This window comes from Mesocricetus auratus, unplaced genomic scaffold, assembly GCF_017639785.1.
Source record: "Mesocricetus auratus isolate SY011 unplaced genomic scaffold, BCM_Maur_2.0 Super-Scaffold_100024, whole genome shotgun sequence".
NCBI classification, from domain to species: Eukaryota; Metazoa; Chordata; class Mammalia; order Rodentia; family Cricetidae; genus Mesocricetus; species Mesocricetus auratus.
In genome coordinates this window covers 7,281,109-7,295,742 of record NW_024429205.1, presented here as the reverse complement: position 1 = coordinate 7,295,742, position 14,634 = coordinate 7,281,109, and the positions used below count along the sequence as shown (strand labels likewise).

Here is a 14,634-nt window from a genome sequence, read left to right as displayed (position 1 = left end):
TAGTAGGTAAAGCTCTGGTTCAATCCCCAGCACCACAAAGAATACAAAGTGCCAACTCTCGGTTAGTGGAAGCAGGAGGTTCAGAAGTTCAAAGTCATCCCTGGCTACTTAACAAGTTTGAGGCCAGCCTGAGATACACAAAACCCTGTCTCAAAAAATAAGTAGTAAGGTCAGGCGTAGTAGCATTTGTGAGGGAAAGGCAGGTCAATCTTCAGTTTGAGGCCAGTCTAGTCTACACAGCAAGTTCCAGGCCTGCCAGTGAGACCTAGCTTTAAAAAAAAGTATAGGGGTTGGAGAAATGGCACTGATTGTTCTTCCAGAGGACCTGAGTTCAAGTCCCAGCACATACACAACAGCTCATAATATCTATCACTCCACCTCCAGGGGATCTAACATCTTCACACAGACATACATGCAAGCAAAACACGAATGCACAAAAATAAAAATCACTAAAAAGAATTTTTTAAGTATAAAATAAATTTTGTTTTTGTTTTTCAAGACAGGGTTTCCCTGTATTGCTTTGGAGCCCTGTCCTGGAACTAGATGTATAGACCAGGCTGGCTTTGAACTCACAGATATCTGGCTGCCTCTGCCTCCTGAGTGCTGGAATTAAAGGCGTGCACCACCAACACCCAGCAAATAAAATGTTTTAAAAGAACGACTATTGTCGTCCAAGTACAGGAAACACATCAAGTAGGCATTCTTCCAGAGTATACCTCCCACTTGGGTCAAGTGTGCCTAGGGCTTCTTTGATAACCAGTAGGAGTCTAGGTGTCAATTGCTTTGTAATCATTGTCTTAGCCTCACAAGGATTCTAGAAAGTTGAGTATTATCCCACCTCTTATATGGGAAAACCGGAACAATGTGTTCCTATCAAGTGGCTGCAAGTGGGCTTCAAAGCCAAGGCTCTTGGCCAGGAGGTCACGCTGCATTCTCAACTGTCACTGTGACCTGCCTTGTGTTTAAATGCCTCCCAGCATAGAGTGCTTGCCTCTCTTTGATTGGCAGTAAACAGGATCACTGCAGAGAGCCCTGGCCACAAACCTAACTGAGCTGTTCTCTAGGCCTTAGGCTGGGGTGGTACCGACAGTGGCCCAGTCTTCTTTATGGAGGGAAGGATGCATTCCCAGGCGTTTGCCATGGGAGACTGTGCTTTGGGTGTCTGGCTGACTGCTCTGGGCTCTCTGCCCTCTGGCTCCCAGGTGGATTCAGCAGATCAAAGGGAAACCAAACGTCCAGTCTGCTTCCCTCCGGCAGAGATCTCAGCTCCTGCGGCCTCAGGCTTGTGTCTCAGCCCAGGCCCTGTCACTGTCCCTTCAACTCTGCTACATTCCCACGCTACTCTGGGCCTCTTCAGCACAAGACCTCCTCCAATCACCCTAAGATGAGTGTGCCTCCCTCCTGCCTGACTCGCTAAGGAAATTTTATACACCGACTAAGCAACTACTGTGTACCAGGCAATGCTGCAGACTAAGCAAGGTCCCTGCTGTCACAGAGCTTCAGTTTCAGCGCTGTAGAAAGTTCCTTTTCTTACACAAACCACCGTAGTAACACAAGGGATTGGACCTATTACTGCGCCCATCGCAACCCAGCTAATAATTCCCTACTTAGGTGAAGGAGGTGAGACCCCGGCCGCTACCACATTACCCGGCTCAGCAAAGCCTGCTGAATGAAGACAGAAAAGCGGCACCTCCCAGCCCCTCGCCCCTCTGTGGTTGCTGCTCTCCACCTGAGCCCCTCCTTTCAGAGCGTCACGGCAGCGCTCGTGGCCCCTCGGCACGTACATGGCTTCTGGGGCTTCTCAGAATAGCATGCTCCGATGAAGCTCGATGGCTAGAAAAATCACTTGCTCCACAGAACAAAAGCAACTTGTGGTGATCAGTAACCGGGCTCACCAGAAAATTGCCATGTCATTGAACCAGAACACTTTTTCTCGCCGAAAGGAACTTAAGGGTCTCATGCCACTTTCAAATTTCCCTGTCTCCCTTTACGTCACAAGTGTGCCTCTTTCTTGTCAGAAGCGAGAAGTTTCCTCATGCATTTCATCTATAGTGCAGTATCCCAGCACGCTGCCCTACCACAGGGGATTCCATACCACTAGTTAGCTTCCCATTTGAATTGATGTTGCAGTGGTCCACACATTTTGCCCTCTTGTACAGGTGTGTAGAGAGACTATTGGAATAAAAGGAACGATCATTTATAATAACAGGTAAGGCCGAAGCCCCCTCTACTTACAACAAGCCAATGTCCGCTTCCCCGAGAATGCAGAAGCCTACTTGTTTCCCAATACGCTGGCCAACACCAGCCACAGGAGTCCTTTTAGTCTCTGCCAGTCTTTTAGCTGGAAACCTACATCTCCTTGCCATCCCGATTTGCATATCTGTGATTCCCTCAGGGAGGCTGTTTATCCCTCCTCAGGTCTCCTGACGACAGAAGGCCACTTTCTTCTGTGAGTTACAAGTTCAAATCCATGCCCTGTTTAGTTCTGTTTTCCTCTGTTGCTTCCTCCACGTTTTGGAGACCCGACTCTGGTGACAGTGTATCCAGCTAGCTGACGCCATCTTAACAATGACTTTGTGAGCAAGCGTCACAGAGGAACTGGTGGAAAACTGCAGGGTCAGTGGCAGAGAGAGGAGAGATGAGCAAAGGGGTCAAGACAGGCTGGTGAAACCCACAGAGACAGCTGACCTGAACAAGGGGGGAGCTCTTGGACCCCAGACTGATGACTGGGAGGACAGCATAGGACTGATCCAGACCCCCCTGAACGTGGGTGTCAGCGAGGAGGCCTAGGCAATCTATGGGGCCTTGGGTAGTAGATCAGTATTTATCCCTGGCATACAAATGGACTTTGGGAGCCCATCCCACAATGAGAGATGCTCTCTCAGCCTGGACTCATGGAAGAGGCCTAGGCCCTGCCCTGGATTAAATGACAGACTCTGGAGATCCCCCCAAGGAGGGCCCCACCCTCCCTGGGGAGCGGAGTGGGGGTTGAGGGGCTGGGGAGGGCAGGGGAGGAGGGGAGGGAGAGGGAACTGGGATTGACATGTGAAGCAAACTTGTTCCTAATTTAAATAAAAAAAAACAAAAAACAAAAAACTGCAGGGCCTCTAGAAGTCATACGAGTCTAAAATATCTGGCCAAAGTGAATAGTGAGGACGGGACACATGACTCAGAGACCAAAGCACCTGCTTCCAACCCTAGAGTTTGATCTCTGAGACTCACATGGTAGAGGGAGAGAATAACTCCCTCAGGTTGTCCTCTGACTTCCACACATGAACTATGGCACCTGCTCACGAACACACGCGCGCGCGCGCGCGCACACACACACACACATGTAATTTTCTTAAAATTTAAATTTAAATTTTCCACATGGGAAAATGTATAGATCATATGTAATAAATGTGTAAAAAACTCACATGGCCACATGAATATACGTATTTTTCAAAACAAACCAATTTGTTTACTAAAAATGTACACATTTCACTATATATATTCGCGTGCACGCACATGCACACATGTGTGTGTGTGTTTCTGCATGTACATATGTGAGCAGACACACATGAGTGTCTAGACACATGTGTGAAGGTCAGAGGTCAACCTTGGGTATCTTCCTCAAACACTCCACGCTTTTTTTTTAAGACAGTGTTTCTCATTAATCCTGGAGCTCAAATCCTCAGCAAGCCTGCTTGGCCAGCAAGCCCAGAGCCCTCCAGTGTTTGGCCCATCCCTGGAAATGCGATTACAGACTTCAACTACCTTGTCCAGTCTGTGTCAACAACCAAAAGCACTGGGAGAAGGTGGACCCGCAGGCCCCACAGGCACAGACACAAAGACACGTGAACCTGCACACACACACACATGCAAACCCAGAAACATGCACAGACACAAAGACACGTGAACCTGCACACACATGTGCACCCACAGAACGTGCAGACTCACAAAACTGCAAACATTTTTTAAGACACAAATAGGTTGGAAAGAAAAATAGTTAACTTTGTTTTTAAAACATAAAATAAGTTTAAAAACTGTGTAATAATGCAGTTTCCTATAATTTTATTTCCAATACTTATTTTATCTTTAAGTGTCTGTGTCTGTATGGGTGTATGAGCCTGTCAGGGTGGGGGGTACCCACAAACTATAGAAGAGGAGGCCAGATCCCCGAAGGTGAAATTAAAGGCAGTTGTGGTTGTGAACTTGAACTCAGGTCCTCTGGAGGAGCAGAAAGTACTCTTAACCACTGAGCCATCTCAGTGTTTTGATTGTTTGTTGTGTTTTATTTTATTTTATTTTTGAGACAGGGTTTCTGTGTGGCCCTGGGTGTCCTGGAACTCACTCTGTAGAGTTCCCTGTAACTCAGATCTGTCTGCATCTGACTTCCGAATGCTGGGATTAAAGCTGTGTGTCACCACCTCAGACCCTGGTTTATTTTAAATAGTCTCATTTGTATCTTACTGTGTCTTACATACTCACCGATTTGTAGCAGGGTGTTTATTTTAATGAGAATTGGAAACCTTAAAAAAGAGTATGTGAACATACATGGTAAAGGAAAGCCAACATTAAAGTACTAAGATGGTTCCAAAGTGGTACAGAGCCTGACTCTCTACCCCTCTTCAAAACACATATGACATTGTCCCTTATTTGCTTGTTGTAGCCGTCACTAGACCTGCAATTTAGAACTGCCCAAAGCCTGTCAGAGAGTTAATTCCATTTCCAGGCTAAAACTGCCTTTATTAACACAGTGGAGTGATTTATAAGCCTACCAGCTAGTGTTAGCTCATTAGTTTTCTATGCACCATGAAGACAGCATGCAGACTTAACTTTTTTTCAGTTCTGTCTACTTGAAAATTGCAGTGTGCTCTCTCTGATGGTTAACTGCGTTAGTACCATATATAACAAATAAAGACTTATTGAAATAAAAATGAAGTATGTGAAAACAAGATCTCGGCCCCAAAAGTAGCTCCCCCAAGGCCCAAGCACAGAACTGCAGCTCCCCGCCCTAGGGTGCAGATGGAAGAGGTCTCAGATCCCCAGCTCTCTAACCACAAGCCAGGAAATGGCTGCTGCGCAGGGCCTGAGGTCCTTGAAGGCCCCGTCTGAAGGTAGGAGGGTAGAAGCTGCAGGTACTGGATGAATCTGGAAGGGAAGGCTCACTCCTCAGTCACCTGAGTCCCAGTTCCCAGGGTCCAAGCAAAGAGCAGATTCTTCCTAACTGGCCTTAAGACACAGTGACCCAAGGTCGAGTCCCAGTGCCTGAGCAGCGCTGCCAGACAAGGTGTCATCCGGGGCCCTGCCCAGGCCTCCAGCCTTCTGGTAGGAAGTGCTAGTCTGCCCCATCTCCCTGGATGGCAGGTGCAAGGTTCCAAGCTCCTGAAGGTCAAATCAATGGGTACTTTTGGGACGTGGCTCAGCTGGTCAAGTGTTGGCCTTAGGGACATAAAGGCCTACGTGCGATCCCAGAACCCATGTTAAAAATAAAATAAACTAGTGTGATGGTGCGAGGCTCCAGGACACACAAGGTGACAGGCAGGCACCTGGGGAGGTGTCCAGGGACTGCCTGAACAAACCAGGGAAACAGGCGAAGCACGAAAGCGGAAATACGGGTGGTTAACAGGCACTTGAAGGTGTTTAGTCTGGCCGTGAGTCCCAGAAATACTCGTGAAAAACAATCACACAGCCTCCTCCTTCTGCCGGGTGAATGGGCAAGTCTCTCAAGGGCACTTAGCCAATGGGGATGAAGAAAGGGCCTCTTGACACCCCACAGGGACAGTTTGGCAATGTGTACAAACAGCTTAAATATGCCATGCCATTTGCCCATGTAATTCTGTGTGTGTGTGTGTGTGTGTGTGTGTGTGTGTGTGTGTGTGTGTGTGTGAGTGTGTGTGTTACTGGGAATAAAACCCAAAGAGAACTAATAATTGCAATCTGGGGGCATAATTTTAGGATAATCAAAAACAAAGGGTTACATTAACGACAAAAGTAATACCTAAAAGAACAAAGATGGTTAACTTACCCAGTGTGTTAATTATAATAAATGAAATGTATAGTCCATCACCATAGGAAAGAAACAAGGGACATGCCTAGTGGCACAAACAGATATAATTCTAGCACTCAGAAAGGCTAAGGCAGTAAGACTAGAGGCGCTCAAGGCTGGCCTGAGCTATGTAAGGAGGCTGTCTCATAAAACGTGAGGGAGGGGAGAGATAGCTCGGCACTTAAGAGAGCTTACTGTTCTCACAGAAGACTCCTTTGCTTCCCAGCAACACTGTAGGATGTGTCACAACTGCCTGTAACTCCAGCTCCTAGAAATCTGACACCCTCTTCTGGCCTTCACAGGCATTGCATGCACATGTGCACACACACACACACACACACACACACACACACACACGATTAATAAAACAAATCTTTTTAAAAGAATCAATGGTAGGTCAAGTCACAAAGAAAATTTCAAATTCTCAAAGGTAGAAATAGTTCCTGATTCAGTCTTTTTTTTTAAATGGTTTTTCAAGACAGGGTTTCTCTTTGTAACAGTCCTGGCTGTCCTGGAACTCGTTCTGTAGATCAGGCTGGCCTGGAACTCACAGAGATCCTCCTGCCTCTGCCTCCCAAGTAATGGGATTAAAGGCATGTACCACCACCACTCATATCCTGATTCTGTATTTAACCACACAACAACAGAATAAAAAAATTGAAAAAATTAGAAATAACAATTTAAAAATTAATCTTTCAAACATATAAGTATTAAAAACTACAGAATATCTAAATTAAAAACAAACCACACACATTAAAATTGAAAACATAGTATACAGAGGAAAAGTTCATTGCTTTTGACGTTTCAAAAGGACAAAATAAACAAAGGCTACTAAGATGGCTCAGTGGTTAAACCAGACTAACTGAGTTCCATCTCTGGGGACATGGTGGAAAGAAAAAAATGGCTCCCACAAGTTGCCCTTTGACCTATGTGTGCACATGCAAGAAATAGTAAATAAATAAATAAATAAATAAATAAATAAATAAATAAATAAATGTAATAGAAAATTTTGAACTAAGCAAGCAATTCAATATGCTTTCTTGGAAAAAGCAAAAAAAAAAAAAAAAAAAAAAGAGCACCCAAACGAAGCAAGAAGGGAACAAGGTTATATGTAAAAGTTTAAAAGGTTAGAAGTCATAGGTCACACAGCCAGAGAGATGGGAAGCCCGGAGACCTCTTTAGGATTCTAGCCCGCATCCATTCACAGTGTCCTCACGAGAACTCTAGCATTGCTGCGCAGACAGTCACCCCCATGTGTGTAATCCCCACACGGGAAAGACGAAGGCATCCAAGGGCAAGTGTCGGCCAACAATGTATCGGAGAAGCCCACCAGGGGCAGCCGAGTGGCCATGTGGGAGACGCAGTACACCAAGTGGCGCCACGGAACAGGCTGAGGACTGTGAAGGACGCGTCTATTTAAAGGGAAGAGGGCTTTTAAAAGTAAGTTCACCGGGTTCCTTAGATTTTTTTTCTAATGATTTACAGAGTGAACTAACACAGGCAGCGTGAAGGAGTAAACTTTTCAAAAAACAGAGCTCTCCTAAGCAGGAGCTTTGCAGCTACATGGAAAAACACTCTGGTGCCCAAGTAAATAAATAATAAAAGGGTATGGAAACAATACACCTTGAAAACTGTCCCTTCTCTGTTCCCCTGGCCAGAGGCAGTGCTGACAGGTTCGCGCTGCATGGCTTACAGGTCCAGCTAGCGTGTATTTATCTAGTAACACTTGAGTACTATTCAAGGAACTGGGGAGGCCCTTCCACAGGACTGGAGGATTTATGACTAGAGTCCAGTACTGACAGACAGACTCCTAAGGCAAGACACCTGCCTTGAATGAGATGGCATTTGAGCGTGCTCACAGCACACAACTGTCCTTATTCCCCTGTAGGAAAGTGTCTGGGAATGCATGCAGACCAGGAAGCCGGTGCTAATAAACTGTCATCCTCCACCACACCTGGCCTCTGCTTTGAACAACAGTTCTATGGCATCTGTGTTGGCCCTCACCGTATTAGCACGTGTATTCTTGTATTTCTTAAGTCCACGATGCATTACCATCAGGGGAGAGTTGTGCAATCCAAATGCACAGGACAAAATATGAATGAGTGCCTATCAGGAGGAAATAGTACGCAAACAAAAACAACCCAAAAGCTAGAATCATCCCGCATCAGTGCTGTCTGGGCGGGCTTCCGTGAGCGAGGAAGGAGTCACAGTGTGTGCAGACAGAGGGGCAACTGATGGCATCAAGGTCTAGAAAAAGGAACCGCTGAAGAGCTGCCGTGTCCGTAGCCAGGCGGGAAACAGCCCATGCCCCCTAAGCCAGACGCACAGGGCTGCACAGCCTTGTACTGCAGCCTTCCTGGAGAGGGGAAGCTGGAAGCTTGAGGCAGTCTCCGGCAGGGGGCTGCTCTCGGGGTCTTTGCTTCTGCTTAGATCCATCTTATCTGACTGTGGGGCTTGAGTTACCTAAAGCTGTCAGGCTTCTGTGTGGTGCAGAGCAGCCTCAAAAGGAAGTGGACACAGGTGGACTCTGCTCCTTTTTCTGGGGTGGCATTACATCCCTTCCCTTCTCTCATCCACGAGAACAGAGCAGTAGCCTCTGTTATCTTCATGACCAATTTCTTCTCATAGCTTTGCAAATGACAGTGACAAGGGTTGCTTCCACCTATATTAAGCCAACCTGCCTCGCAGAGCAAAAGACTGGTGAAGGATGAGAATCCAGTTCTGAAGCCATTTTGGTGAGGTATGAATGGGATCAACACTTTTTCTAGGGGTAATAGGGGCCCTGCCTACAATTGTATGCCCATAGCTCCACTTTCATCACTCCTACAAGTACCTCAAGAAGACAGTCATCTGTGCGCTGTTGGCAACAGCCAAAGACCAGAAGATGTAAACTTCCAACAGTAAAGAGAGAGTACGCTGGGGCGGTGGTGGCGCACGCTTTTAATCCCAGCACTCGGGAGGCAGAGGCAGGTGGATCTCTGTGAGTTCAAGGCCAGCTTGGTCTACAGAGTGAGTTCCAGGACAGCCTCCAAAACAATAGAGAGAAACCCTGTCTCGAAAAACCAAAAAAAAAAAAAAAAAAAAAAAAAAAAGAGTACAACAATTCAAGGTAACACATCCACAGAAAAACCAAACAAAACCGCAGTCATGAGCTACATGGAACTTGTGCTGAGGTATATTATTACACAAAAGGGGGGGGGGAACGGGATACAATGCATGTTATTATATATAGAATAGAATATACTATTTATATAAAATTATTCTAAGACTATGCAGTTCTATTTGTGAGACAGTCTCAAGTAGCCCAGGCTGACGTCAAACTTGCTATGCAGAGGGTGACTTTGAGTTCTGGATTATCTTGCCTCTGCCTCCCAAGTGCTGAGATTACAGGCAAGTGCCACCTCATCCAGCTTTTACTATGTTGTTATTGAAATCATGCTCTGTTGAGCGGGGCATTGTGCCTCACACACCTTTAATCCCAACTCTAGGAAGCCAGAGGCAGGTCAGTCTCGGAGTTCAAAGCCAGCCTGGTCTACAAAGCAAATCCCAGGCAGCCAGAGCTGGTACAGAGAAACCCTGACTGGAAAAACAAAACAAACAAAAAAGAAAAAAATCTTGACCTGGTGGTAGTGGCATAAGCCTTTATTCCCAGCCCTCGAGAGGCAGAGGCAGGTAGGTCTCTGTGAGTTTGAGGCCAGCCTGGTCTACAGAGTGAGTTTGAGGATAGGCTCCAAAGCTACACAGAGAAGCCCTGTCTTGGAAAAAAAATCTTGCTAAAATTTAGTAGGCTGGTTTTGAACTCATAGACTCAAGCAGTCCTCTGACCTCAGACACCAGAGTGCTGGGCTTCAGACAGGTGTCCCTGCATCTAGCAAGACTATACACACATTACTTGTTCTTTCATAGGCTGTCTCTGGAAGCCTCGCCTACTAACTTACGATAACGAAGCTTCAAGAGAGAGAAATCAAGGTGAGGGAACAGGGAGGAGGCACACATGCGAAGATAACTTAATTTTCTCTCTGTAGTCTTATTTTTGTTTTGAATTTTTTCTTATATGCATACGTTACTAAAAAACAAACTGAAGGTGGACATGGTACCTTGACCAGCACTGAGCACACTGAAGAAGTTTAAAGGCAGCCAGGGCTGCCACACAGTTAGTTCAAGGCCAACCTAGGCAACTTACTGAGACTCAGAACAAAAGGAGGGGAGAAGAGGAAAGAAGGAGAGAGGGAGGGGGAAGGAAGGAAGAGGGGGAGGAACGGAAGGAGGAGCTGTCTTAAAAACTCAATAAGGGACCCAAAGGACTTAGCACTATTGACACAACACCCCAGGTGAACCCACTGGTTCTTTGCTCCGGCTTCCGAGACCAGGTTGAGACAAGTCATACTCTGGTTTTTCCAAAGCAAAAATGCTGTGTGCTCTGACAACAATGTCAAATTCTTACTTGTGTGTAGTAAATAAGAAATGTTTTACCTTTCAGCAAAGGTATCGAGTTTCCCCAACTCATCAGAGAGGCCAACAAGGGAATCCAAGGTCCCCACCTAGAAAAGACCATACAGGAGGTCAGCTCATGTGCTCTCTGGCCAACAAGTCAGTGTAAGGTGTAACCTTTTAACAGCTGTGCAGGGTGGATGTCTTTAGCCAACAGCCAGACTGAAAGGTGGAAAAACACTTTGGGGAAACACTTAGATTAAGAGCTATCTTTTTAGCTGGGTGGTGGTGGTGCACACCTTTAATCACAGTACTTGGGAGGCAGAGGCAGGCAGATATCTGTGAGTTCGAGGCCAGCCTGGTCTACAGAGTGACTTCCAGGACAGCCAGGGCTATTACATAGAGAAACCCTATCTCAAAAAGCAACATCAACAAAAGCCTATCCTTTTAATTTTATTATTATTATCTGTGTGTTATGTACATGTCAGTGTGTATCGTATATATACACATGTGTACAGATACTTGTACATTTAGAGGTTAGAGGTCAACATAGGTATCTTCTTCAATTTCTTCCTATCTTGTTTTTTGAGACAGAGTCACTGAAACATGGAGTTTACCAGTTCAGCTAGCCTGGATGTCCAGGGACCCCTGTCTCTGTTTGTCCCATGTTGGGATTACAGGTGCATGCCAGTGAAATCTGATATAGATTCTAGAGATCAAAACTTGCTTCCCTTTTTTTAAAATTGTGTTTTCTGGAACAAGATGGCCACAGGACAAGCAGACACAGCTCTTTTCCAAGAAGGACTATTGGTAGCCTGACCTCAGCTCAGTTTATAGGGGTCCTTTTCAGATTACTCAGGGTCTGTTTCTTAGTATAGACGTGAACAAAGTGTCCAAGGACCCACTGAAAAGTCTTTCCAGAGACAAAGGAAGGAAGGGTCTGCTCCTCAGTGCAGGGTTACATGGTGTCATACTCAGATTTTTACAGGGCTGTAGGGACTGACTATAGCCCAAGTCTCTTCCCTCTGTCTCCTCCCAGCCCCTCTCTCTGGGGGAAGGGTCTCACAATTTAGCCATGGACTCCTTTTGTGGAGCAGCCTGGCCTAGAATTTATAGCAATCATCTAGCTTGCCTCTAGAGTGCAGGGGTTATGGGTGTGAGCCACCACGCCTGACCTATTTTTTTGAAAAAGATCATTCCTGGGGGCCGGAGAGATGGCTCAAGAGTTAAGAGTGCTGGCTGTTCTTCCAGAGGACCCGGGTTCTACACCCAGCACAGTTACAAAGTCTCTGATGGTCTCCTCTGTCCTCCACAGGGTGGTGCACAAACATGCATGCCAACAAAAGCACTCACAAACAAAATAATTAAAAAAAGATCGTTCCTACCTTGCTCATATTTTACATTTGTTTCATCCTAATCTCCCCATCCACTACAAGAGCCCTCTCAGACCCCCCCACTTGACCCCCACTGCAGCCCCTTCCTCCCCTCCAACAGAATCAGAATGGTCCTGGACTTCCTGGACTGCCTCTAGGTCAAGAAAACCATCAAAGCTGAAGGCCTCCCAAATCATGCATTCAGCTATGCACTGGGTCTGTTTAGATGCTGCCTACAAAACAGAAGACCCTGAGCTCCACTCCCAAGGATCTCTTCCACTTTCCATGCACAGTCTACCCACCGTGGCCTGCCCCATTCCTGCTTACCTCTGGCTTCGAGTCCAGAGGGCCACAATTAATCTGGGGCTATGGCACAAAGTCCCAGTGACACCCCCATCCACCCTCTAGCCCAGGGTTATTTCTCTTCACCATTCCTGCATTTGCCCTACGTCCTTGTCTTTGGCTTCAGAGAAACTACCTCCTTGCTCAGAAATCCCTGCCCTCCTCCCATCCATAACCTCCTCCCTCCTCTCTGGGGCTCTTACCTTGAAGTCAGGGATGGCGAACTTGGTGTTGTGGGACAGGTTGGACTTTGAAGTCACATTGTTCATCTTCTCCAGAGCTTGTAAGTTTTCCTTATCGCCAGGGGCCGAAATAAGCCAAAACTCGGACATGTTTCTAAGTCTTCCGGTTATCCGGTTACCAGGTTACCAACGGGCACCAAGATAAATGCGCACAAACAGAAACAGGAGTGGAGATGTGTCGGGTGTCCACCTCACCCTTCCTTACCTCAGAATTAATCCTCTACGGGCCCTGACACCTTTCTATTTGTCATGCCCGGCTTTGACCCTCCTTGTGCATTTTCAGCAGCGTTAAGGACACTCATCTGTCCCCGAAGCGATCTGTCTGTCCCCGCCAGGGAAGCCCCAGGTCACAGGGAAGCTTCATGGCCCACCCTCCCTAGTGCTCTGATTGGTCCGGGACTGCGCTCCTTGCACTCTCTGGACTCCAGGGCACAGCAGCTCTAAGATGGGCAGACAGTCAGCTAGGCATGGAGCTTTCTGGGAGGATACTCACCATCTTTGCGTATTGTATTTTATGGCATCCAGGAAGGGAGGATGGAGATGGGAGACAAGGGATTTTTTCACACTATTATAACACAGGTCAAGCCCCAGATTTAGCGTTAGAAACAAACTTCAAAGGAGCTTTTCAAAGGGTTACTAGTCTTTTTTTTTTTTTTTTTTTTTTTTTTTCCTGCTGAGGGAGATGGCTCTTTGTGGGGCCAGGTAGCTTGCTGGGCCGGCACAACCAGCACTTTCAACGTTGCATAGGGGTGTAGGGGCCTCGGTTTGTACTGCTCATTCAAACGTGGGTACATCCATACACCTTCCCAGGCGGGTTCTCCGTGCCTGTCACCTCCCTAGTGCATCCCGTCCTGGGACATCTGCAGCAACTTGAGTGACCACGGGGTAGCGTGAGCCCTCCCAATGCCCCTTTTTCCCTACCTCCATCTCGCACCCAGCTGAGACCCTGCCTGTCCCTGCTAACCGTGCACAAACTAAATGCTGTTCTTTCCGACCTGACTGCATATTGCCTGGGGACAAACTGGCTAGTGCGCAGCTCCTGGGGAGATGCCACCTGCTAAGCCGGGGAGAGTGTGGCGTGGGCACCGGCTTCCCACCTTCCCGTTGGGAAAGTGTACACCCGGGCCGCGGGGGCAAAAGGAGATGCAGACCCGACGGGGTTGGGGGTCACGCGTGACGTCCCTGGCTGCCTCAGCAGCTCGCTCCCCACCCCAGACTCTTGTTGCCACTCGGCCACGAATCCTTACCAGGAGCGGCGGGAGATCGTCTGGGCTGTAGACTACACGCGGGGACGGACGCGGGGCGGGAGGATCGGCCGGAGCGCAGAGCCGGCTCCCGGGAGGCAGCGGCTTCTATGGTCCGGTGCACGCCCCGCCCCGTCTTTTATCCCAGCGGGAGGGGCAACCCAACCGTGAGCCCCTCGAACATTTGCATACGGGCTGCCCGCCTCCTTAGGTGTCCTTGTCGGTGTGGCGCTGCTGGGGACCCGGGACTCGCAGAGCGTGCTCCGGCCAGGCACTATACAGGCAAGGTACAGAAGGGACTCTATTCCGCGCGGGTCTCCAACGTCCCTTCCGCACGTGGGCTCAGCCCGGAGTTGGGAAGTAGCTGGGAGCCTGACCCGATAGCACTAGCAGAGACACTTCAGCGTGGCAGTGACAGGAAGGGATTACCAGAGGGTCCTCTGGCTACAGCCTTCCCCTCCCACTCCCACCACACCGCACCCCTGCTGAGTATCCAGGGGAATCACCTGGATGCTCTCTGGTGCTCCAGAGACCAGGCTGACCCATGGAAAGCAGCGCAACAGGTTCACAGATGTTTTCCAACACACGCAAACGCGCACTCACACCTGCAGGGAGGAGCGGCTCCTCTACTGTCAGCGTGGGAGCCAGCCTGCCCCAAGTTGCCCAGGCAACAGCCATCTCATCTCACCCACACAGAGGGGATTTAACGCTGTTGGAGTTGGGCTGAGGGATATAACTCAGCTGGACTGCAAGGCCCTGGGTTCCATCGCTACAACAGAAAAAAAAAATGAGGGAAAAAGTTTCACAGGATTCCAGGGTGACTAATAGGCTCCTACCAGCCCAGCCCAACATTCATTTTTTTTTTTGGTTCCCAAGAAATTAAATAGGTAGGAGGGTAGCTGGGTAGATGAGTAAGTGGGTGGGAGGGTAGGTAGGTGGGTGGGTGGGAAGGGATTCTACAAGACTTAAGT

The 14,634-nt window shown here is 47.9% G+C and overlaps 1 protein-coding gene across 3 annotated transcripts in view; it reads right to left on the bottom strand.

The window, feature by feature from the left end:
- The window catches only part of Atp6v1c2 (ATPase H+ transporting V1 subunit C2), a 37,018-nt gene extending 23,231 nt beyond the window's left edge, over positions 1-13,787 (bottom strand). Inside the window, exons 1-3 of one of the 3 annotated variants that reach the window (XM_005084942.4) lie at positions 13,667-13,787; positions 12,381-12,519; positions 10,505-10,572 (exon numbers count right to left, since the gene is read on the bottom strand). In XM_005084942.4, the coding sequence (XP_005084999.1) occupies positions 10,505-10,572; positions 12,381-12,509 (197 nt within the window). In that variant the 5' untranslated portion in view covers positions 12,510-12,519; positions 13,667-13,787. Of the gene's footprint in view, positions 1-2,235; positions 2,610-10,504; positions 10,573-12,380; positions 12,520-13,666 lie in introns of those variants that run through there. The other 2 variants (XM_021235867.2, XM_040730937.1) reach the window with 2 other exon arrangements.
- Between the last annotated feature and the right edge of the window lie 847 nt (positions 13,788-14,634).